A 23,151-nucleotide genomic window follows, 5' to 3' on the forward strand; every position below is an offset into this window, starting at 1 on the left:
AGAAGGCAAGAAGCTCCATCCGGTTGCATTCTATTCTCGAAAGTTCTCTGCTGTAGAAATCAATTATGAAATCCACAATAAGGAACTTCTTGCTATAGTGGATTCTTTTCAAGAATGGCGTCACTTTCTTCAAGGAGCCACACATCCAGTGATTCTATACACACATCACAAGAATTTGGAATATTTTATGTCGCCTCGAGTTCTAAATCGACGTCAAGCTCGGTGGAGTATGTTGTTATCTAGGTTCAATTTTGTTATCACTAATCGACCTAGAAAGTAGCAAGGACTATCAAATGCCTTATCGAGGAGATCGTATCTTGTACCAAAGGCTAAAGAAGCAGCGTTTGATCAATAATGTACGACATTGTTGAAGCTAGAGCAATTTCAGCTTCGCGCTACTATTGTGCTAATTGATGCTGACTTCTTGAATCAGATACGTGCTGGGACCATTGCAGATTCAATAGCCATTGATATTAAGCAGCGTGCCAATGACGACAAGTTCAAGGTGGAGGGAGATCTTTTATACTTTGAAGAGCGGTTATATATCCCAAAAGGACCAGCACGACTCCGAGTTCTTCAATTTTGCCACGATTTTCCAGCTGCGAGACATTTTGGATTCAACAAGACCTTGGAGCTTATTTCTCGAGATTTTTGGTGGCCCCAAATGTGGAAGGATGTGAAAGATTTTGTCCTCTCTTGCGACATCTATTCAAGATCCAAGAATGCTCGACATCGCCCTTATGGACTCCTACAGCCATTGTCGATTCCACGTCGACCACAGTCTTCAATTTCCATGGACTTCATCATGAACCTGCCATCATCGAAATCATTTGATAGCATCTTTGTCATAGTAGATCGGCTTACAAAGATGGCACATTTTGTCCTATGCAAGAAGACATCGTCTAGTGAAGTCATAGCAAGGCTCTTTCTCAATGTGTATCGATATCATCGACTACCAGATGATATCATATCAGATCGAGGTACCCAATTCGTGTCAAAGTTTTGGAGATCTCTCTTTGGGATATTGAAGGTGGATATCAAGCTTTCTTCAGCTTTTCATCCTCAAATTGATGGCCAAACGGAACGGGTGAACCAAATCTTGGAGCAGTACTTACGATGCAGCATCAACTATCAGCAAGACGATTGGACTGCATATCTACCGCTAGCCGAGTTTGCATATAACAACACCCTCCATGCGTCGACTCAATACATACCATTCTTTTCCAACTATGGGTATCATCTGAACATTGATTTATTCAGTCCGTCAACAAATAACAATCGAGCAACTGAAGGATTGGCAAAGCAATTATCAGAGCTTCAAAATACGTTGAAGCTTCAATTAGAATCTGCTCAAGAATCCTACAAGGCGTCTATAGATAGATTTCAGAATCAAGAACCTACTTTCAAAATTGGAGATAAATCATGGCTTCTTCGATGGAATATCAAGACCAAGCAACCAAGTGATAAGTTGGACTATCAAAGATTGGGACCATTTATCATCCAGAAGCAAATCATTTCAATGGCGTACTATCTGGAATTATCAGCTTCTATGAAGGTACATCAAGTCTTTCATGTTTCTCTGTTGGAGCCTTATCGAGAGTCGTCTTTTCTTGGAAGACTGCAATGTTCGCCATTTAGTATTGAGATGGAGAACTACGAAGAATACGAGGTTGAAAAGGTATAGGATTCACGGCGAATGGGAGGCAAGTTGGAGAATCTTGTTCATTGATGCGGCTACAACATTAATAAAAAAACGTTGTCGTATTACGTGCTTTCCTGCTTGAGAACGCGCCAGGAGTCTCGCTGTAGAATGTAGTATGGAGATTAGTCGATAGTCAAGCAGTCTATCAGTTTTGACTGCTAGAATATAAACGATTGCAATAATGTACCGTAAATCTATATGGATGCTCTTCGACTGCTTGTCAAAGTCCTTTTTGCCCCAGCCGGTAGGTCTCTAGACGTTACAGAGAACCTCGAACAACCCAAACTGTTAATCTTCAATATCGCTTTGTACTTACGATCATGTATCCACTGACTGTCTTATTAGATTAACCCAATAAATTTCATTCACTCCGCATACTCAATCCAATAGATACCCTTTTAATCCTTCAATCACAGAAGTAACTCAATTTCACAAAACAGTCAAGAGTATTCAAACCCACATCATTGAAAATCCCGATTTACCATTACAATACTGACTTCAGCAGCGATTGCCTCAGTCTTCCCAAAACTCTACGAAGAAGAAAAAAATCCAAACTCTATCTCTTTCCTTCCCCGACCCGAAGCATGAAGCTCCTCTCTCTAATCCCCCCCCTGATCTTCAAAAACCTCCAATGAAACCGAACTAGTAACCTTGCAAAAACTTGAAAAGCCCCCTTCAAACTTATCTTCCCCTAACCTTATCCTCTTGAATTCCTTCAATCTTCCGTCTTGGATCCGAAATTGGCTCCCGCCGTCAGAGCTTAGATCCGAAATTGGCTCACGTCATCAAGGCCTTCTCTTCCGTTTTTACCTTTAAGAGATCCATTTTCCGCAAACAATGTTCCCTGGATGTTCCCGTAATTGGGTCTGCATTGGGTTGCCCGGCCAATTCAGGTCTCATATTAGGTAAGAGGACCCGAATTGGTTTCTCGAAATTGGATCCAATTGGCTCTTCGAACCCTTCGTGTGAATTCGTCCTTCTCTTCTTGCTGACTCCTATTATTGGAATTGAACGGAGCATTTCAGTATGCCCCGGCTGACTGTAACGGGGTGACTGAACCTGACCACTCAGTATTTGTACAGGAGTTGGTCGTTGCTCCCAATATTTGAGGTAACTAAATATTAATAAAATTCCCCTTTCTTTTTATTTTCACTGCATACTCGTGTTACAACACGACATCCACCCCCTCTGAACCTGTGCATCCTCCGATATGCACCAATTTACCCAATTGCTGTTTGATTCGGAATATATCCTCTATGGCTTTGTCCTGTTCGTCTTCGTCACCTTCATTATCCAAATCACTTTCATCTTCTTGCTGCGGAATCTCTATATCTTCATTAAGGTCTTCTATATTCATCTCTGCGTGTCTTCGTTTAAATATTTTTACTCGCTTCCCTGCAATTGGTATTTTCAATTTTGTACCATCTAACTCCTGTAATGAGTAAGTCGCATTATCATGAACAGTTGTTACCACATATGGTCCAAACCAACGTTTTGAGAATTTCCGCAAAGTACTATGTTGATTATCCAGACTATTGTCATAAACAAGTACCCAATCACCTTCCTCGATTGCTTTTGGTCTCAATCGATGTTGCTTATCGAATCGCGCCTTGTTTTGTAACCTTGCTCTTTTTAACCTTCCCAATGCTATCGGACATCTTCCGTTCTGTTCTCCAATTGTCGAATCCTAATAGCCAGAAATTCTTCTCTTGTCAATCTATCTTCCTATCGTAGCATACTCCAAGTAAGAACCTTTTCTTCAATCGGCATAATTGGTTTTTGACCTGTCATAAGTTCTATTGGCATATATCCTGTCACCGCACTATGTGTTGTTCGATTAGCCCATAATGCAAATGACAAAAGCCATGGCAACTCTTTAACTTTCCCATTACAAGCTTTAACCAATGCTTTCACAATCAGCAGGTGACCGCGTTCGCTTTTTGCATTCCCTTCCGGATTATAAGCAGTAGTCAGAGATACTTCAACTCCACATCTTTCAAAGAACTTACGAGCTTCTTGTGCATTTAATTCTCCACGATCTGTAATGATTTTTCCTACGCACCTGTAACGGCGAATGACATCTTCAAGCAAAAACCTACAAATCCCCTCTGTAGATTTTGTCCTCAATGCTCTTCCTTCTACTTGATTTGATAAATCTTCACGAGCTAAAACCAAATATCTCATTTGCCATAATCCAACCGGCATAATAACCAAATCAACAACCCATTTAAAATGAATAGCCACAGGATACGTAGGATGAAGACCATCTCGATGTCGGATATTAGAATACGATTGACAGATTTCACATGACTCTACAAATGAGAGCACATCTCGATACATATTTTTCCACCAATATCGTTCCTTGAGTTTAGCAAAAGTAGCCCAGATTCCTCTATGCCCTGCCCATAAACTATCATGAAACTCCTTTAATAAAATTAGTTTTTCTTCCTTTTTGCCTATCACTCGTTGTAGCATCCCAATTCCTTTCTTCGGTCTCTTCCATAAGAATCCATTTTGAAGTAAAAATCCATATCCTTTCACGAATGAATCTCAACAATCTTATTATTATCCCCTAACCCAATAGATGTAATCAATTCCAATGAATCTTCTAGTCCATTTTCTTCATAAACATCCAAAATCCTCTCATCATCTTGCAATGTACCTATCTTGCGTAATTGTCCTTCAATATTCTATAATCTTTTTCTTTCTTTTCTTTTAAAATCATCAACTTTCTTATACATAATATTTCCATTCTCCAATATACCAATAAAACTCGCATCAAAGGTACCTTAATCTCGCAAAAGTACCTCCTCTTTTGTACCTCCATAATCTCGCTTTACAGTGGTACCTCCCCAAAATCCTTAAATCCTTCAACAATCTTTGGCAATGGTTTCTCCCTCAACCTATCTCGATTCCGTTCATGGTTAGGAGGTACTGTTAGAAATTGTACAGTTTTCCTCCCATCTTCGCTCCGTACCCTTGCATAAGTAGAACCATCGTCAAGTACTTTTGTTTCCATCCGTATTGCCTTGATATAAGGTTGTCCTAAAATCAACGGATAAGACGTTGTATCTTGAACGAAGAAATGTTGCTCCGTCGCAACATCCCCAATCTAAATTTTGACATCTGGACAAGCTCCATATAATTCGCCCCATGTGATATTAGCTGCTCGTATTGCCCATCCATGTTCCATATCAATTGGCCATTTTTGCTTCTTATAAAGATCTTTAGACATGAGATTTATTTCACAACCATGGTCGACCAAAGCAACTATTGGTTCTTCTATATCTCCTACCTTCACCAATACCTCAATAGTTGCCCTTGCCTAATGCTTTCGAGTATAATGGCTCAAAGTTTCCATTTCCTTGTCACTAGAATCTTCGAAACATACTCGCTGATTATACCCATTCTTTTCATTTGTTGGTTGCTTGTAACCAATATCAACCTCTTCTTCATCTCTACATATTCTTGCATCAATAGCATGACTCATTCCAGTTTCGCTCATTAATTGCCTCTTTCGCTTAATGCTATCAATGATAACATCATGAAACTCCTTCTTTGCAATTCCCAAGACTTCTTTCAATGTGAATTCCACCTTAGCGTTTAATATACGTTCTTCCAACACCCCTTTCAAATTTGTTGCCGCTTCAATGTCAGAAAGTAGCTTATAAGCAATTGATTTGCCCTTATCTTTTGTCTCCGTTGTTTTTTCTCCCAATGATGCTGAGGTATCCTTTACAGGCAATTCTTGTGAAGCTGCCTCCCGAGCCTTGTCTCCTCGAGTTTGCCTCTTAGAAGAATTTCCTTCTCTAGTATCATCAAAATTTCCTCGTCTTTTTTCTTCCATCAAAGCTTCATGTTGGTTCTTAGCAATATATGCATGAACTGAAAGAGACTCAACGGGATCCTCCCAACCTGTTCTTCCTCGTATTATAGCTGCAGTTCTCAATAACGCTTCTCGAGGTAATTTCCCTTCTTGCATTGTAGAAACGGCAGAAGCCCAAAACTCACTAGTTTCCGTACTTCCACCAATTTCATCATCTACTCTAGCACCATAACTTGCACTTTCTCATGCTACTGTTTCATGCCCTTTTAAGTAATCTTGAACCAATGCTCTCATTCCTCCCTTGCCAAAATTGGTTTGAAGAAGATCCTCCCTATCTTTCAATGCTATCTTCCCATCTTTCCAGCAAATAATTCCCTGCCGTATCATATTATTAAATTCATTGCAATCTTTTCTAGTGTGTGAAGCATCATCACACCAAATGCATCTTTGTACATATCCTTGTTTTGAAACATTCTTCGAATTGTTTATAGAAGTATTCTCTTCAAGTCTTGCCAATTTGATTTGAAGATCTCGCATTCTTCGTATAATTTCTTCTATATCCATATCTATTTTCTTTGACAAGGATGTCGAAGTTTGAACTGTAGGCATTGTCGGTGGTGTAGTACGTACTGGAGCTTTGGGTGCTTGTACTTGTTTCGGAATATTACTCCTATCCTTCCTCCTTTCTTTTTTTGTAAGCAACCCCACCGCATCTTCAACATTCTTCCACTTCGTTGTCAATCCTTCATCTTCTTCTTTGTCTTCAAGAAGGGGTTCTAATTTCTCTTGCAATTCTCCATCAGCAGCTTGAAGAAATAGATCAACTTTGTTCGGCTCCAATGTCAATTTTTCTACCTTCGATAATTGAGAGTACTGCCTCTCAAATTCCCTTAGTAGCTCTGTTGCTTGCAAATTCTTATTGGGCCGTTCAATCCATCCTGGAAACAGCTTCTTAGTGACGCGAACAGCATCTTCCAAGAAATATTCGTCTTTCAATGCATGTGAAAAATCCTCCCATGAATTCCCATAACGATCCGTAATCGATGTAATGTGGTCTCTTATCTCCGGTATCGTGGCAAGTCCAAATAGTGCAACCATTTTCTTCTCAGAAACCCGATTTAATTCCATTTCATGAACATAACATCTTAAATACCTTGAAATATTCCTCCCATCAAATTGATCAATTTTATTGACCACTGCTTGCAATGCTTTGGTTGCCAAAGCTTCCTTTCGATCATTGCTTTGCTATTGCTGCATTGACAATGAGAAGGCTTGAAACAAACTAACGATAGATGGATCCATGTGCATACCTTGTCCTTTAGAACACTCCCCACCAGAAACTCCTTCCAAAAATCCTTCAAAATTTTTATTTTCGTTTTCCTTAAAAATAAAGATAAAATCAACCAAAATCCAATACCTTCCACCTCAAGCTTTCACGTCGGGTTCACCACTTTTTGTCGTATTAAGTGCTTTCCTGCTCGAAAACGTGCCAGGCGTCTGGCTGTAGAAGGTAGTATGGAGATTTGCCGATAGTCAAGCAGTCTATCAGTTTTGACTGCTAGAATATAAACGATTGCAACAATGTACCGTAAATCTATACAGATGCTCTTCGACTGCTTGTCAAAGTCCTTTTTGCCCCAACCGATAGGTCTCTAGACGTTACAGAGAACCCCGAACAATCCAAACTGTAAATTCTTCAATACTGCTTTGTACTTACAATCTTGTATCCACTGACTGTCTTGTTAGATTAACCCAATAAATTTCATTCACTTTGCATACTCAATCCTATAGACACCCTTTTAATCCTTCAATCACAGACGTAACTCAATTTCACAAAACAGTCAAGAGTATTCAAACCCACTTCATTGAAAATGCCGATTCACCATTACAATACTGACTTCAGCAGCGATTGCCTCAGTCTTTCCAAAACTCTACGAAGAAGAAAAAAATCCAAATTCTATGTCTTTTCTTCCCCGACCCAAAGCATGAAGCTCCTCTCTCTAATCCCCCCCTGATCTTCAAAAACCTCCAATGAAACCGAACTAGGAACCTTGCAAAAACTTGAAAAGCCCCCTTCAAACTTATCTTCCCCTAACCTTATCCTCTTGAATTCCTTCAATCTTCCGTCTTGGATCCGAAATTGGCTCCCGCCGTCAGAGCTTAGATCCGAAATTGGCTCACGTCATCAAAGCCTTCTCCTCCGTTTTTACCTTTATGAGATCCATTTTCCGCAAACAATGTTCCTTGGATGTTCCCGTAATTGGGTCTGCATTGGGTTGCCCGGCCAATTCAGGTCTCATATTAGGTAAGAGGATCCGGATTGGATTCTCAAAATTGGATCCAATTGGCTCTTCGAACCCGTCGTGTGAATTCGTCCTTCTCTTCTTGCTGACTCCTGTTATTAGAATTGAACGGAGCATTTCAGTATGCCCCGGCTGACTGTAACGGGGTGACTGAACCTGACCACTCAGAATTTGTACAGGAGTTGGTCGTTGCTCCCAATATTCGAGGTAACTGAATATTAATAAAATTCCCCTTTCTTTTTATTTTCACTATATACTCGTGTTACAACACGACAACGTGGGAGCCAACTGAAAATCTCGCCAATGCGCCACAAAAGGTACAAGAGTTTCATCAACAATATCCTCATAAACCTAAGCCGGTTAGACGATAGCTTCCTTCAGAAGCTTGCTCATCCAAGAATATAAGAAAGGGGGAGAGCACCACCAAAATTCATAGTGGATGTAGTTATTTTCTCCAAGATAAAATAGAATTTTTTCAGTAGCTATAGTTTGGTCTTTTGATATGGATAACCAAGAGATAGATACTATGTCAGTCAGATTATCTCAACCGATTAGCTAACGAAGGCGACCCCAAGATGAAGAACCACCTACACCATGACAACGATGGAGGATACCGAGTAACCGATCATTGGTGATTGTATTTGAGATCGAGCCTACTTACGATGGTGAGCCAGAAGGCATGTTTGCAGGACAATTTCACAATGAGGACACAGAAGTTCATGCTTGGTCCGAAGTTGAAGGAGTGGGCCACTACCATCAACTTCAAGGGTCGATGAACCACTTGCCTCGTGAACAACAGTTGGAGTTCATAGTAGACGTTATGCGATAGATCTTCGTTTTCTTGCGTTGGTACTGATTAACAACAACATTGCTTCTTAGAGACCTCGAAGCTAAAGGAGGGGGTGATGTTAGGGACATGGTCCTTAGAACCTTCTAGAGACAAGTTTCTAGAACCTTCTAGAAGCATGTCTTTGGAACCGTGTAGAAGCTTCGTAGTTGGTAGAAGTTACTTGAGAAGCTTCCTAAATATGAGTATATATTGGAATCAAGGCTGAAGAGTTCTTTAGTCTCGACAACACATCTCTTGGAACTCTAGCTCACCTCTCGGGTGTTGTTCTTCTATTCATCTGATTAATCTAATTCTTGGCAGTTCTTGTTGAACTTCTTGTTAGATCTCGAGTCTGTATTTCTGTGTCCGTGACAATGCCACACATTTTGTTAGCTTGAAGATCAAGCTAACTATGTGGCCCACACATAGAAAAACTTACCTTGTAAGTCAAAGCATGTGTCCTACAAAGTCAACACATATTGGAGGTCTTATAGAATATCGCCTTGTAGCCCTTAAATAGATAATATATATAGAGACAAGAGTGAAGTCTTCTTCACTCTTGTCAACTCCTTTCTTGCTTCTAGTCTAGTTTCAAGGGTCTCTAGTTTTCTTGTCTTTTGGCAATAGCCATTCTAGTTTCTCTTTCAATATACATACTTATTTATTTATATTTTTCTAACCTTTCTTTGAGTGAAGGCTGACTTGTCTAAATTACTTTTTCATCGAGTTCTTGTCCTTGATAATAGTTGTGTTACAATACAACAACTTGTATATAAAAAAAATTGCCTTACAAATTAAAACATATGTCTTGCAAATTGGACAAGTGTCAAAGGTCTGATAGAATGTTGTTATATAGCTCCTAGTTAAATAGTATATATAGATGCTAGAAAAAAGTCTTCTTCACTCTTATCAATTCCTTTCTTGCTTCTAGTCTAGTTTTAAGAATTTTTAGATTTCTAGTTTTTAAAAATAGCCATTTTAATTTATTCTTAAATATACATTTTTTCTTATCATTATGTTGCCATCTCTCTTTGTTATTTATTTCACTTGTTTATTTATCTTCCTTGTGTTTTTGTGCTTAATACTTGGCTAACAATTTATTCACATATTACATATGTTGATAACTTGTAGTACAAATAAATCATTTGGCACACATGTAAAAATATTGTCTTGGAAGTTAGATACATATCTAAGGTATTTTAGAACATTGACATGTAGTTAATAATTAGATAGTATTTATGAAAGCAAAAATGATGCTTTCTTCACTATTGTCAATATTTTTTTTATTCTTCATCTTTTTTGAAGAGTCTTCAATTTTCTTGTCTTTGACAATAGTCATTTAGACTTAATATAATAGCATGTTTGAATAATTATCTATTTTAATTTAGTGACATGAGAGTTTATTAATTTTTTGGTGTTTTGTGATTCATATCTTTGACATAAAGAATTCATATTTGTATATATATATATATATATATATATATATATATATTTTTGGATAGAAAAAATAACTATTATTTATAAGATATTGTCTCTTGAGGTTCATATGGATTTTTAATCATCTTATTCTTTAAAGCCACACTAAATCCTCTTTTGTTATTTTGAATTCAGTTTTTTTTTTGTTTATTTAAAATATACTAAATATAATATATCTAAAAATAATATTTTTTTGGTATTTCCAAAACATCCCTAAATGTTTTGAAATTATAATTTATTCAATGGAAATTATACTTATTCTTACAAATTAATTCATAAATACAAGCTACAAAAAACCGTTATAAAATCATTAGCACGAGTTTTAAAAACACTATTCAAATTGCATATGTATGCATATATATATATATATATATGTATGTATTCCTAAAATGGTAGACAGGTGAATAAAGAAAAGGTCATGTATGATACCCACAATCTACAGCTCTACAAGCAAAATTCATTCTCCTAATGCCCCAAGTGAGAACCAAACCCTAATTCCTCGCCATCAAACATCACCATTGACCCATCACAACCCACATTCTATTCCACACAGACCATGATCCACTGTCTTGTCAATGTGAAGGGCAGGTGGATGGGCAACATCCATGTACCAAGTGTTCCAGTGGGGGGGGGGGGGGGGGTTTGCCATTATTGTAACATGCCACAATGCCAGCAGAAAGAAAGAATGTGAAACACCGGCCTCCTCTCTCATGTCTGTGCACCATTCTGTGTTCCACATGGGAATGACTCTCCAAGACAAGACAATGCTTTTGTCAGTTTTGGATGTGGACAAATTCTTAACAACCATGTGAGTGCACACACACACTTGGGAACCCAGTTGGTGTCTGTCTGTCTGTCTGTCTGTCTGAGCACCCTCCAATCATGCTGACATGGCATAGCATGGCATCTTGTAGGATACATTGAACAGGCCCTCATTCTTTGTCTTTTGTTTTTCTTCTATGAATTGGTGTGGGCAGTGCCTCCCCCCCTCCCCTTGAAAGGTCACATGGGAAAAATCCTACCAAAGCAAGTGCAGGATGCTTCTGGTTATTATTTGAGTATCTCTTATGCCTTCCCCCTTTATATAATAAAACATGACAGGCATGTCACAATTATTTGGTTTGATTTGGGTTTTTTATTTTTTTATTTTTTATTTTTTTTGTGACATCATTTTGTTTGTCTTTGAGATTGCAGATAAAAAAAAATTTAAAAAGGGGGAAATTGGATTTGATCATTGGACACTACAAAGGTGGTGTTGAGGAAAAATTCTGTGGTGAAGTTAACCTATACTTATGACAAAATGGAAAAATTGACAAAGGAATAAAAATGAGTGGAAACAAACAAAAACATAAGCCATTGTGTTGTTGCTTAGTACTCATCAGAAGACAATTAACCATAATTTGAGGATCTTATGTTTCAATTTTTATACATACATACATCACTGGAAATTAAAAGTGTTTAAAACTATTTTTAGATTAAATTAATTTTTGTGTTCTTCAATGATAATACAAACACTAATTAGACCATGCTTTAGTATATGACAAATTTCAAGACATAGTCATGAAAGATGCAAGTTGGAGGACAACCTAAACTCATTTCAATTTTTAGATCCTCACACACACACACATATATATATATATATATATACACATACATGCACACACACAGACCCAGCCTGATTGAGAAAAAAGGGCATCACCTTCTCTAATTGCACTGTCATACTCTCTACCTCACCACTACTCAATTCCTCATAAAATCAATCACTCCCTGTCGTCGTATGTAGACACTTCCAAGATCCCCAATTATTATCCCAGGTGGAATCCTAAACCTAAAGGGAGATCCGGGAACCGGTTCCGCTGAGGCCCGCCACGTAGACAAACCGATTCCGCCCAGAATACGCTGCCGATGATTTCGATCTCAAGCCTCGGATCTCGAGCTTGAAGGACCATCACCATCACCATCACCATCAGCGCCGCGAGATCGCCACCCGAATTCCGAGCCTTTGAGAGAGGCGCAACGCTGGCTGTAGGCTCCGCCGCGGCGTAACTCGTCGGCGGCGGCGGCAGCGGCGGCGGCGGCGAACGCCGTGCAGGTACCGCACTGGAGCCCTCCCTGCGCTTAGTGCAGCAGGTGCTTGCTTGCTTTACATACTTACTTGTAAACTTGGTTTGTTAGCTTATGGCAGCATCGATTGCTTGTTAGCAACGGAGAGCTGGTGTGCGAATCGGAGCCTGGAAACAGCGTGAATTGTGTGTCCCTCCCTTCATTATAAATATGATTTTAGTTTCAATTTTTAAAAGCCCACGATACCATTGTGTTTATATGAAAGCAAAATCAGGTTTTGATGTGATTTTACAGTTCTAACTTTCTAACTTGTTGGTAACATCAAAATACCTGGTAGGTAAGAGTTCTACATATATATATATATATATATATATATTACATTCACTCTTTATTAAACCACCAACATCAAAATTAAATAGTTTCCAACTTTGTTTTCACAAACACAGGTGCTTGTCAAGCAATAACAATGTAAGTACATTTGTGTGTATGTGTATGTAGGTGTGTATATATATATATATAAACATATTTTCATTTACCTTATGATAAAAATTCACTGTGGAAATTTAAGAAATGAAACAAAAATGCATTAAATTGATCTCCCACAAGCATTTGTTTTTGAAAGAGTTGAAATTTGTCATAAAGAACACAATTGTGTATGTAGTAATTGGTTCAAGAAAAATCAAAATAATAGTTAGTGTTTTCCTCTTTATTACTCTTTTTATACACCGGTAGTTTTTGAATTTTTTGATTTTTTTAATATTATTTTATAAAAGTAGTGAACAACAATTGTTCAATCACTTTTTATTCTTAAGTTCAATTCCTTATAATATTATTGAACTCCACAGACAATGAGACGATCTATTTTTGGTCTTGTAAACAGTTTGTTTTAATGAAATTACGATGCCATAACAAAATAAGAGTAAAGTTTTTTTCTTTTTTCTTTTTTCTTTTTTCATGCACATCCAGATATTTAGGTTTGTCCCTTTAAATGTGAATCAACTGGAATTTTAAAAACTACATTTCATTAATTGCAGTGGCACATGTTCTGTACTTGTTTATGTTTATGTTCATTGTACCATACTATTTAAATACTTATATTCTTATTTATGATGAAAAAGTATTTCAAATACATTAATTGCATTTTATTTATTTTAGTCTCTTATAAAAACATATTGAAAAGAGAACAGTTTGTTGCTTTGATGCAGATCCACTTTCATACAACTAACACAAAAAAACTGGGCTTCATTCAATAGTATCATATCACATCAAGTTATTTAAGTGGTATGGACTGAAAGAAAAAAATGTTAGTCTTCCATCAGTTTAAATGTATATATGTGTATTTATGTGTATATATTGCATTATTTTTGGTCTCAGACATTGTTAATTCAAAAATTCTTTGAGCCCCTTACGTTTAAAAGCCTAATAATAAACAAAATTACAACAAAAAACCAAGATTAGAAGCACAATTATTTTAAGAGTAACAAATAATTTTAGGGACACGATTTGTTGTGATGGGTACAAAAATGTAAATAAAAAAAGAAATGTGACAAGAAAAATAAGCATCTAAGGAACTTTTATTTTTATTAATTTAATATAGAATCAAAAAGGTACTGTCATGAAAGTCTTGATATGATTCCAACTCATGCACAGCACATATTTGTTTAAGAAACCGTAAAGTTGTTTGATATTGTATTCTGTAGAGAGAGAAAATTAAAATAAAATAAAAAAACGAAAAAAAATGAAATTGTCAAAGTTCAAGAGGACAACAATGCAATTTTTTGTCTCTTTCTTCATTAATCTCATAGTGACTTGTGTTGATTTTTCAAGAGTCTTGCAACATGACTTTGCAACAACATGTTTTTTCATGAAGTCATTTCAATTCTTCCATACCCAATACAATTTAGTAAATTATAGTCCAAATAAATGTTGACTAAAATAATCAACTGTTGGCAATAACATGATATTTTATAATTAATTCTATTAAAGAAACATGTTTCTTTAGAACAAAGTGATACATAAATGCGATTAAGAAACAAAATGTACGAGTATGGGTTTGGTATAATAACAAACATGTTCATAACTAGTATTCTCTATTCATATATAATTCATGTATTATATATATATACCATTAATTACATTAGAAAAAATTTGCATTCAGCTTGAGTGAATGATACCTTACACATTTATGACATGTAAAAACGTAGGCATATGTAATTGTTTTTTATATATTTCAAATCTAATATTATATGAATTAGCATTAAAGTACGTAAATAACTTAAATTACTATATGTTTATAAATCAGTCACTCCAACTAATCTATAGTGGTTGAAAAGTGTGGCCATCATATTCACGTCCTAAATTGGTGATTTCTATTTGTCTGTTGTGTTTTTTTTTAAGACCTGGAATGAATCAGCAGCATTCTAAAATAAACCAAATCTAAAGTGAAAAATAAATCAATCTTTTTTAAAAAATATTAAAGTTATAACTTGTTTACCTTAGTCATTGCATTTTTATTTTGTTTGCTTATGTTATAGTTTTACATGCACTAACTGCAATTTATCTTTAATTTTTAATTTCCAATCATACAAAAATTTCCCCTTTATTCTAATTGTAATTATCTTTTATTATTTCTTCAATGATTGGTTATATTACATTCATTATAATTATTCAAGCATGCAACTTAATGAATTGAGCTGATTTTTGTTGATAGCAATTTAAAACATGTTGGATTGATCTTTCTAACATAGATAGAAACAAAAAGGAAACTCAAATATATCCTAAATTTTACTTATGGCAGCACCTAAAACATCATATGAAAATAGACCTATTTCACACTATATGTGTAATTTATAAGAAAAAATGTCAATTTATAGTTTAATTTCCACTACATCATGCAGGATTTAGAACATAATAATCACTTAAAAAGTAGGCTTAAAAGTCTAATTTGGCAATAGTACTTACTTGCTTCAAATCTCCTCTTTAAGGTGTAGAGGTTGTGCAACTATTGATGTAGAACTCCATTATGTAGACAATCTAGTTGTGATATAATGCAATGAATTTCATCTAATAATTTCAATCAATCCTCAATTTTAAATGCATGCTTTGAAATTTCAAGTTTAATACTATATGAAAAGCATACCACATATAGTGTCAGTATTTTATAACAGAGAAAAATAAAATAAAATAAAATAAATCTAATGTACATTGAATCATGGCAAATATGAGCCGTTTCTTATCATTCATTTTCCAAATAATATTTGGCACAGAATGTTAGGGAACACCTTTTTATATAACTAAATATAAGTGAATTGTACTTATGAGCTCATCTGTCTCAAACGAGGTAAATTCAGCCAAATGCACTACAACAGTACAGTCTTTGTAATTTTATGAAGTCTCTCACAGAACACAACATGCCCTTGTTGATAAAGTTGGATCTCACACACAATAATGTATATAAATAGATGGGTTGTTTGAAAAAAACGAAGTTCCACTCTGTAATAACCTTGTTCAAATAAAGCATCATTTTTCAAATGAGCTTTTTCTAACTAATTTTCACCAACAGTTCAGCAAGTGGGTGTACACAAGATTGGGTGCAAGTGATGGGGCTGAATGCTATTTATGAGCCTCAGTGTGTATTGCATAACAATAGGATATGATATATTCCTCAATCCATTTTTTATTCTCAGTGAATCGATCTTCACACATGGGCATTTTTTGCTTTTATCCTTCAAATGGGGGCCACACTTGAAACCTACTTCTCCAACCCACTTTTCAGATCCTTCATTTCATGACATTAGTGCCCCTAATGCCCCACATTGTAAGCTGGTGTCACAACCATCAAACCTGCCAAGAATAAGAAAACCCCAGAGTTTGAAATCCAAATGTAGGCTTACTTGGTGGGTCTGACTGACTGAGCTGCCAACACAATCTGGGCTAACTTGGTGGGATCAATCAATCTCTCCCATTCAATGAGCTCTGATCACCATTTGAAAGGATTTTGCATACTGAGAAATTTGCACAAGCAAGGGGGTTGAGGTCTTGTCACCTGTGCTGTGCAGTCAATAACCTCAGTGAATTGTTGTTGACCAAATGACAGTGCAATAAAGGGAGGGATTCTATACAAAAAAAAAAACAAAGAAAAAGAACAAGAAAATGAACAACTGGTCATGGCACTCCTCTCTCACTATGGCATGATAAGCAACTGAAAGGACCAGGCAAAAAGTTGAAAAGAAGAAGAAGAAGAAGGAAAGAAAGGAAGTAAAAAGCCAACTAACATTAAGAAAGGGAGGAAATTAAAAAAGAATGAGAAGTGAAGAAGAGCTCAATGCAAGCACAAATCCAGACTTGCATACATACATACAGACATACTTCCATACTTCAATAGCTGGAAATTGTAGGTGTGGGGGGGGGGGAGAGGCATTAGCCCAAGTGAAGTAGGATCAATAGTGGATGAGACATGATGCAAGCATGGACCTCAAAAGCAAAAATGAAAATAAATAAATGAAATAAAAAATGGAGAGCAGAGAGAGTGAGAGACAGAGGCAGGCAGGCAGGCAGGCAGGCAAGTGGAGAAGGAGAGGTTTTTTTTTTCCAGTTGGGAAGGGAGGGGTGGTTGGTCCTTTTGCATCCAGCCCAGCCCAGTTAACTAACTCACTCACTGCACAAAAGTAGAATAGAGTGAGTGAGTGAGAAGAGAGAGAGAGAGAGAGAGAGAGCTGGGCGGTGCATTCCCTTACACACACAGCTGGACGGAACCAGGAAAGAAAAGAAAGAAAGGATGAAGGAAAGAAAAAGGGGGAAAGAAGGAAAAAGGAAAGGAAAGGAGGACCCTACACTCAGCCCAGCCCAGCCCAGGGAGGGATCTCTGGAATACGATCTCTTCCCCCCCCACCCCCCCCCCCCGTTGGGGGGTGCACTGGGGAGAGAGAGAGGGGGGATGGATGGATGGATGTTGCATATATTATCATTCATATCTCTGTCTCTTTTTCTCTCTCTCAAAGGGGGGAAGGTGGAGGGAGGGAGGCAGGGAGGAGGAGCGGAGATTGTTGTTTTCTTTCTTTTTTCTCGTTCCTTCTCTTTCTTGCTTTTCCCCTTTTGCACCCCCCCCCTCCCCCACCTCTCCTCGTCCTCCTCCTCCGCCGGCTGTTGCGTTGGGTGTCGCGGTGCAGGACTGGCAGCCTGTCTGTCTGTCTGTCTGTGCTGCATTGGAATGCCTTGCTTGCAGCTTGCAGTGCAGTGGGGCTCATGAGAGAGAGAGAGCGAGATTCCGCCATAACCATAACCAGATGAAGAAGGAAGGGACCAGCCCAGAACCAGCCTAGCCCAGCCCAGCCCGGCCCAGCCAGCCCCTTTGCTATTTTGTTTGTAACCCTCCCATCCAGAAGGGGGGCAGCCAGCCAGCCAGCCAGCAAGAAGAAGAAGGAAGGCCTGGTCGCACTCGCTGCCCGCGTTCCAGTGCGTCCTCATCCTGGCCCTGCCAGCTTTCATGTTTTCTTTTTTCTGTTTCTTCCCTCCGCAAAATTGTCCTTCCGTGCTCTGCTGTCTGTGGTTGTGCGAGCGTGATTTACGGGCAGCTCAGTCATCGCACTCCTGGATTGCGCCATTTCCAGGCCTGATAAGTTTGAGAGAAAGTGTAGGCACCTACCATAGTCGGACGGACAAGGAGGAGACGACCACGAGGGAGAGCGGGGTTGTAGTGGCAGTATTCTCCTAGCTTCGTGTATATACACAGCTGCAGGACGGGTCCATTTGCCACCTCCAACAAGTTTATGGAGTGCGGCCTATGTGTCGTGGTGCTCATAACTGCGGTGCTGCAAGTTAAGGTGAAAAATTAGCGTGGGTTGAGGGGCGAGTTGGAGTAGCAGTGATTGCGAGAGAAATAAGGAGACGAAAAAAGCGAAATGCGTGGCAGCATGGGATTGTTGGCCGAATGTAGTGGCGTTTTTGCAGTTTGCTGAGAGGGGAGGATGAGGTGAAGACCTTGAAGTCTGGTGTTTAGGTTTGAGTGGAGGAGTTCTGTTTTGTGTCCTGAATAGATTGCAGTGGTATTTGTTGTGGCTTTGGCTTTGAGGAACGACTCCGAGTACGTAGTGAAGAGTGGTTATCTTAGAAATGGTATCTGTGCGCTGAAAATGCAAGCCGTGTAGCCTATGTATCGGCTCGTCATCGTTTGTTTCTTGTTAATTCGTTACACACTTTCGGTTTTAGTTTTAATTTCAGAGCTCATGTTGTGAAGTTGCGAGAGTTTGTCGCATCGAATGAGAATTAGATAGTACTTCAGAGCTTACTGCTCTTGTGGATTTCTTCACATAATGTGACGGAGGGGCCGAGATACATCTGTTCTAATTCAAAAAATACATCCAAGTTTCTTGGCTAGCCACAGTTTTATGCTCGGCTCTTGTTCGAACAGCCGAAAGGATTGATGTAGTTACTAGCCAGCTGCGTAACCAACGTTCTCGATTCTAAACAGTTTTATTGTGATCCAGTTTGCAGAGTATCACTTTCTTGAGGATTACTTTTAGGGGTGTAGCATTGCCACTCTGAATACCCGTCTCTCTACGACAAGGTGCATGCGCAATAGTATCTAAGGAGTTTTTTTTTTTTTATTAAACTCTGTAACAAGGCCAAGATCACTGGAGTTGATGAAGCCGTCATTACAAAGCGTAATGCCAACGGGAATGGGAAACGGGATGTTCTTGTTACGGAGTTTTTCACGAGGGCGGCAGATGCATTCTCTGTAGCAGGGTTCTTTATTATTCTCGCCTATTTCGTAGCCGGGCGTACATTCTGAGTATTGGAACCAGTTTTAGTTGTATGAAATCCATGCCTAGGCAGTGAACTGGAGATCGATGTTCTGAAAGCATATTATGGAGTCCCGACCATTTATCAGAGTGGCTGTTTGTGGCCTTGGTGTTCGTATCCCTATCTCAGCTAAAGCATCTCGTGGTGGCGTGCACGCTGCTGCGAGCCCTTGCGAATGTGAAATCAGTTTACCTCATTTTCCCACGGAAACAGTTCCAATTTCTTTGGTATCTCCCAACTCTAGTGCAACACCGGACTTCAATGACACCGCAGCAAGTTTCTATTTAGATGAGTCAGCTCTTGAGAAGCTACTGTTGCCTTCTTGCATGCCTAGAAGAACAATACCCTGTTTAGAAGTAGCAGTATTTCTAAGGAAGCAGAAGCTTGGTACGTTTCGGCTGGCCGTTACTCTAGATTGGGCTGAAGGGAATCCCGCTGTGTTACACAGTGGCTGGACGAGCATTGGTAGCGCAAAGGTTGACGGAGGCAAACCCGGGGCAGGTGCTGAACTGCACGTCGCAGTTAAAGTAGAAGCAGACCCAAGATACATGTTTCAGTTTGATAAAGTCACGGCGTTGAGTCCTCAGATTATTCAGGTGTCTAGCAAGAACCAACAGTCCATTTTTAGCTGCAAATTCAGCCGGGACAAATTATCACGGTGCCGGTTAGTTCTCTTCTCCTTGTAGCTTGATGCCGTATGTCCTTAGTTAATTTTCTTGGTTGAGAATGCATATTCATGTCAGAGCATATTGTTTCATTGTAACAGTAACATTTTGTTCTCGTTGTACTTTCTTCATGAAGCTGACTTGATTATATTTCTTGTTTTTAGTGTAGGTGCCAGTGATATCTCATCAAGCACTGCGTGGCATACGTCATTAGAAAGTAGAGAGAAGAGGAAAGAGAGAAAAGGATGGCTTGTCATGATTCACGACTTGTCAGGTTCCCCAGTTGCTGCTGCCTCTATGGTAACTCCTTTCGTACCATCGGCGGGATCCGATTATGTTGCGCGCTCGAATCCCGGGGCCTGGTTGATTTTGCGTCCAGAGTCTCCTGGTGCTGATAACTGGAGGCCCTGGGGTCGCCTTGAAGCTTGGAGAGATAGGGGTGGTAAAGACATGGGCTGCCGCTTCCAGCTGATGGCTGAAGGTGGAGGTGTAACAGGCGTTTCTAGTGGGGTACTGACATCGGAGATCACTCTCTCAGCAAAGAAAGGAGGGGAATTCACCATGGATGCGAGAAAGTTCACGCAGGAGTCCTCTTCTGGCATATCTCCAGTGGAGAGTCCTAGGAGAACCACTCTTAGTCCAAGAAGTAGTGGCGAGATCCCCTTTGGTTTGGGATTGCACGCAGTGGGAGAATTCGTAATGATCTGTGGGGTCCGAGGTGATAGAGACTCCAGCAAACCATTGGTTCAGGTAGCCATGCGTCACGTTAGCTGCGTTGAAGACGTTGCTGTTTTTATAGCCCTTGCTGCTGCCGTGGATCTTAGCGTGGATGCTTGTCAACCCTTCAAGCGCAGGCTGCGTAAAGAACTTGCAGAAGTCATGTCCTCCACCTGATATTCAGAAGACATAAATTTTTGTTAGCTACATTTAAAGAGCGATCTTGTGATGACTGCACCTAATGTCATTGAAATCGAGGTTACGACACTAGTCGTTGCCGGTGCTCGTAGGAGTTATGGATTGGGCCATAATTCAGGCAACGAGTGACATTGGACTTTGGGAGGCTAGTCATAGCATTGTGCTTGTCTGGTCCTGTATTTTATTGTAATTGTAGGGTTGTAGGGTGGAGTGAGACACCCTATGCGGTGTAACATAGTGTAAGCATGGTTATTTACATGTAGGCTGCTGTGCCGTGGCCTTCTGTATTATAGAAGAGCAACTGTGAGGCTCAGCGTTTGGTCATCTATTAGCTGCATGGATTGCGCTCCTTCTTTTACAGGTTCTACGAAAGCTCTTTACCTTCATGATGGCTACATCGTTGGATCTTGCGGATTTGTCTTCGTGCATGATCAGTCTTTGATCGGGGTTTTCTAGTCTGAGCTAGAATTATTTGAATCTTTTGTTTCGCGATTGAGAAGATCTATAATCGTGTGGATAGCTTGTGAATCTTGTAATGGGTAATCCGTGAAGGGTACGTTTGTCAGTTCTCATTTGTACGTTGAATCTATGAGTGGTCAACCACTCCTATACTGTAGATGTTGAGGAATGCAATAATTGTGTCCAAATTGGTCATGAGTTACTTCGCGCGATTCACACATGAGCGAGAACTTACAGCTGCGTAGGTGATCTGACCCGCTGTCAGCTCCCACGAATACTCTGCCACAACATTCGTTTCATTTGTATGTCTGGTAGCCACTGATAAGTACACTGTAATTACCGCACCACAGCTCATTTTTGAGACTGTCGAAATGAACGGCACCTGGTTCGTCACACAGTTGACTGAGTTGTGTGTTCATAATTTTTATTCATGCTTGCATTTGGGTTAATTATCTGATTCGTCAATTGACGAAGTTCTCCAAGAGTCTGGGCTTCTTGAGTTCACGTGCTTGATACTTCGTGATAATTTCAAACAACTTTTCCAGTGCTTCCCTGAATTCTCAATCACCACTTTGTGAATGTAAGGAGAATGAAATAAAGATGCTGCAACACACTGATCCAAGGCAGGTGTCAGTGCAGAAGAACTATTAAAAGTATCCTGGCTGCAAGCATTACAACATGGAATCCAATGTGCACATCTCAAATACTTTTTTTTTTTTTTTTTTTTTTTTAAAGCAGTCGATGTATTCATCTATTTTTCGTTCTAAAACCAGCTGATCGTTGCTCGAAATTCATGTCCATTTGACGTATCTGTGTCACTCAAGAATTAATCAGTAACCTTATCACATTTTTTAAACTAATAGTGGTGGGTTAATTCAGTTACAGTCACCGATGATTTTAAACGAGCTAGAAGCTTCCCTCAACAACAAGTTGTTTCGACCACAGAATCAGACAACGAACCAAAACATCAGTTTCTCTTGTCCAAAATAATAATGCCCAACAATATCTACGTCTTCAGAGAATGGGTATCGAAGTTAGTGATTCTGTCAGGTTATTGTAGTTTAAGAAGTGGGCATTAAACAAATTTTTGTAAGTATTAAGATCCTAACCTGCAAAAGTAATGCGGTGCTGCATTGGGATGACCTGGTCGTTACGCTTGCAGCCGATTAGATATGTTTGTTGAAGCGAACTGCTATTCTAACATTCTTCCTAACATTCGGATACTTTTGAATTCTTGATTGTTTTGCAAGGACCTTGCCACCATTAGACTCCAGGTTATTGGGTTGCAGCCCAAGGTTATCTAGGGGTCCAAGGTTCAGACAACACAGGAATTCAAATATGCTGTATCAATCTAAGGATTGTATCCTTGAGACTGGTTTCCTAGGTAGATAATGAAATCCATTTGAGACAAATGTTGAGGAATGGTATTTGGTGGCCCCGAGATATGGATTCAGGGAAGGAATTCTGCATTAGTAAAATGGAAATGTACCTAGGATTAAGGCGTCAAGGGTGGTGAGGAGTTGAGCAATTGTTCGTGTCAGAAGTAAAAACGTCTGCAAACTGAAAGCTGAATACCATAGTGAAAAGCAGATACTGTAACTTTTGCATGAAAGCACCACGATTGAACTTATCACTACACGCTGTATTTCATGCAGAGATTTCTTGAATTGAGCTTCCTGCAAACTTGACTGCCCCTAATGATTTCGAACTTTTCTACCCTGCCTCATTGAAATTGAAGTCCCAGGTGTAGGAATCCACGACGTTGTGTACAATCAACAAAGTTACTCGTACAATCCAGAACGAGTGCAGGAAGTTCAGAAATTAAGTGGCATAACCTTGCAACTGAAGGGCATTGTGAACGGTTGAACCCACTTAGCCGTAGACGTGCATGCAATCAAGAGGTAAGAAAAAAAACACATACTATCAATGCGAAGACGGTTCCAAACGATGAGATGTCTGAACTCGGGATCAATCACGCCGTTGACACGCTGTGCTACAGCGTTGTGGCTGGTGCAAGAGTCGACAAGGATAGAAGCCTAATCATGAACTCGAAATCGTCGTCGATGCTCAGCAATTAGAAAACATGCAACAGACTCGAGGTAGAGAGCGGA

General features: G+C 39.1%; 1 protein-coding gene and 1 long non-coding RNA gene across 3 annotated transcripts; both read left to right on the forward strand.

The window, feature by feature from the left end:
• The first annotated feature begins 12,035 nt into the window (after positions 1-12,035).
• Positions 12,036-13,635, forward strand: LOC141045441 (uncharacterized). The gene is made up of 4 exons (XR_012217589.2): positions 12,036-12,228; positions 12,312-12,385; positions 12,647-12,668; positions 13,406-13,635. It is a non-coding gene; the product is annotated as an uncharacterized LOC141045441 (long non-coding RNA).
• A 3,744-nt stretch (positions 13,636-17,379) lies between these two features.
• On the forward strand, positions 17,380-20,939 carry LOC112282715 (uncharacterized). Of its 2 annotated transcripts, none has more exons than XM_024520712.3 (3): positions 17,380-17,654; positions 18,686-19,665; positions 19,831-20,939. In XM_024520712.3, the coding sequence occupies exons 2-3, from the start codon at positions 19,067-19,069 to the stop codon at positions 20,558-20,560; spliced, it is 1,329 nt and encodes a 442-aa protein (XP_024376480.1). In that variant the 5' UTR covers positions 17,380-17,654; positions 18,686-19,066; the 3' UTR covers positions 20,561-20,939. The 2 variants fall into 2 exon arrangements, with proteins under 2 accessions (XP_024376480.1, XP_024376479.1); XM_024520711.3 differs by lacking the exon at positions 17,380-17,654 and adding an exon at positions 17,685-18,022.
• Positions 20,940-23,151: the final 2,212 nt, after the last annotated feature.

This window comes from Physcomitrium patens, chromosome 5, assembly GCF_059467195.1.
Source record: "Physcomitrium patens ecotype Gransden chromosome 5, ASM5946719v1, whole genome shotgun sequence".
In the NCBI taxonomy this organism is placed as follows: domain Eukaryota; kingdom Viridiplantae; phylum Streptophyta; class Bryopsida; order Funariales; family Funariaceae; genus Physcomitrium; species Physcomitrium patens.

What these genes read in the sequence shown, in the direction of transcription:
- LOC112282715 (XM_024520712.3), top strand. Translation starts at nt 19,067, where the DNA reads ATGGAGTCCCGACCATTTATCAGAGTGGCTGTTTGTGGCCTTGGTGTT. An exon ending in GACAAATTATCACGGTGCCG is followed by an intron (nt 19,666 to 19,830) that starts GTTAGTTCTCTT and finishes TCTTGTTTTTAG; the next exon opens with TGTAGGTGCCAGTGATATCT.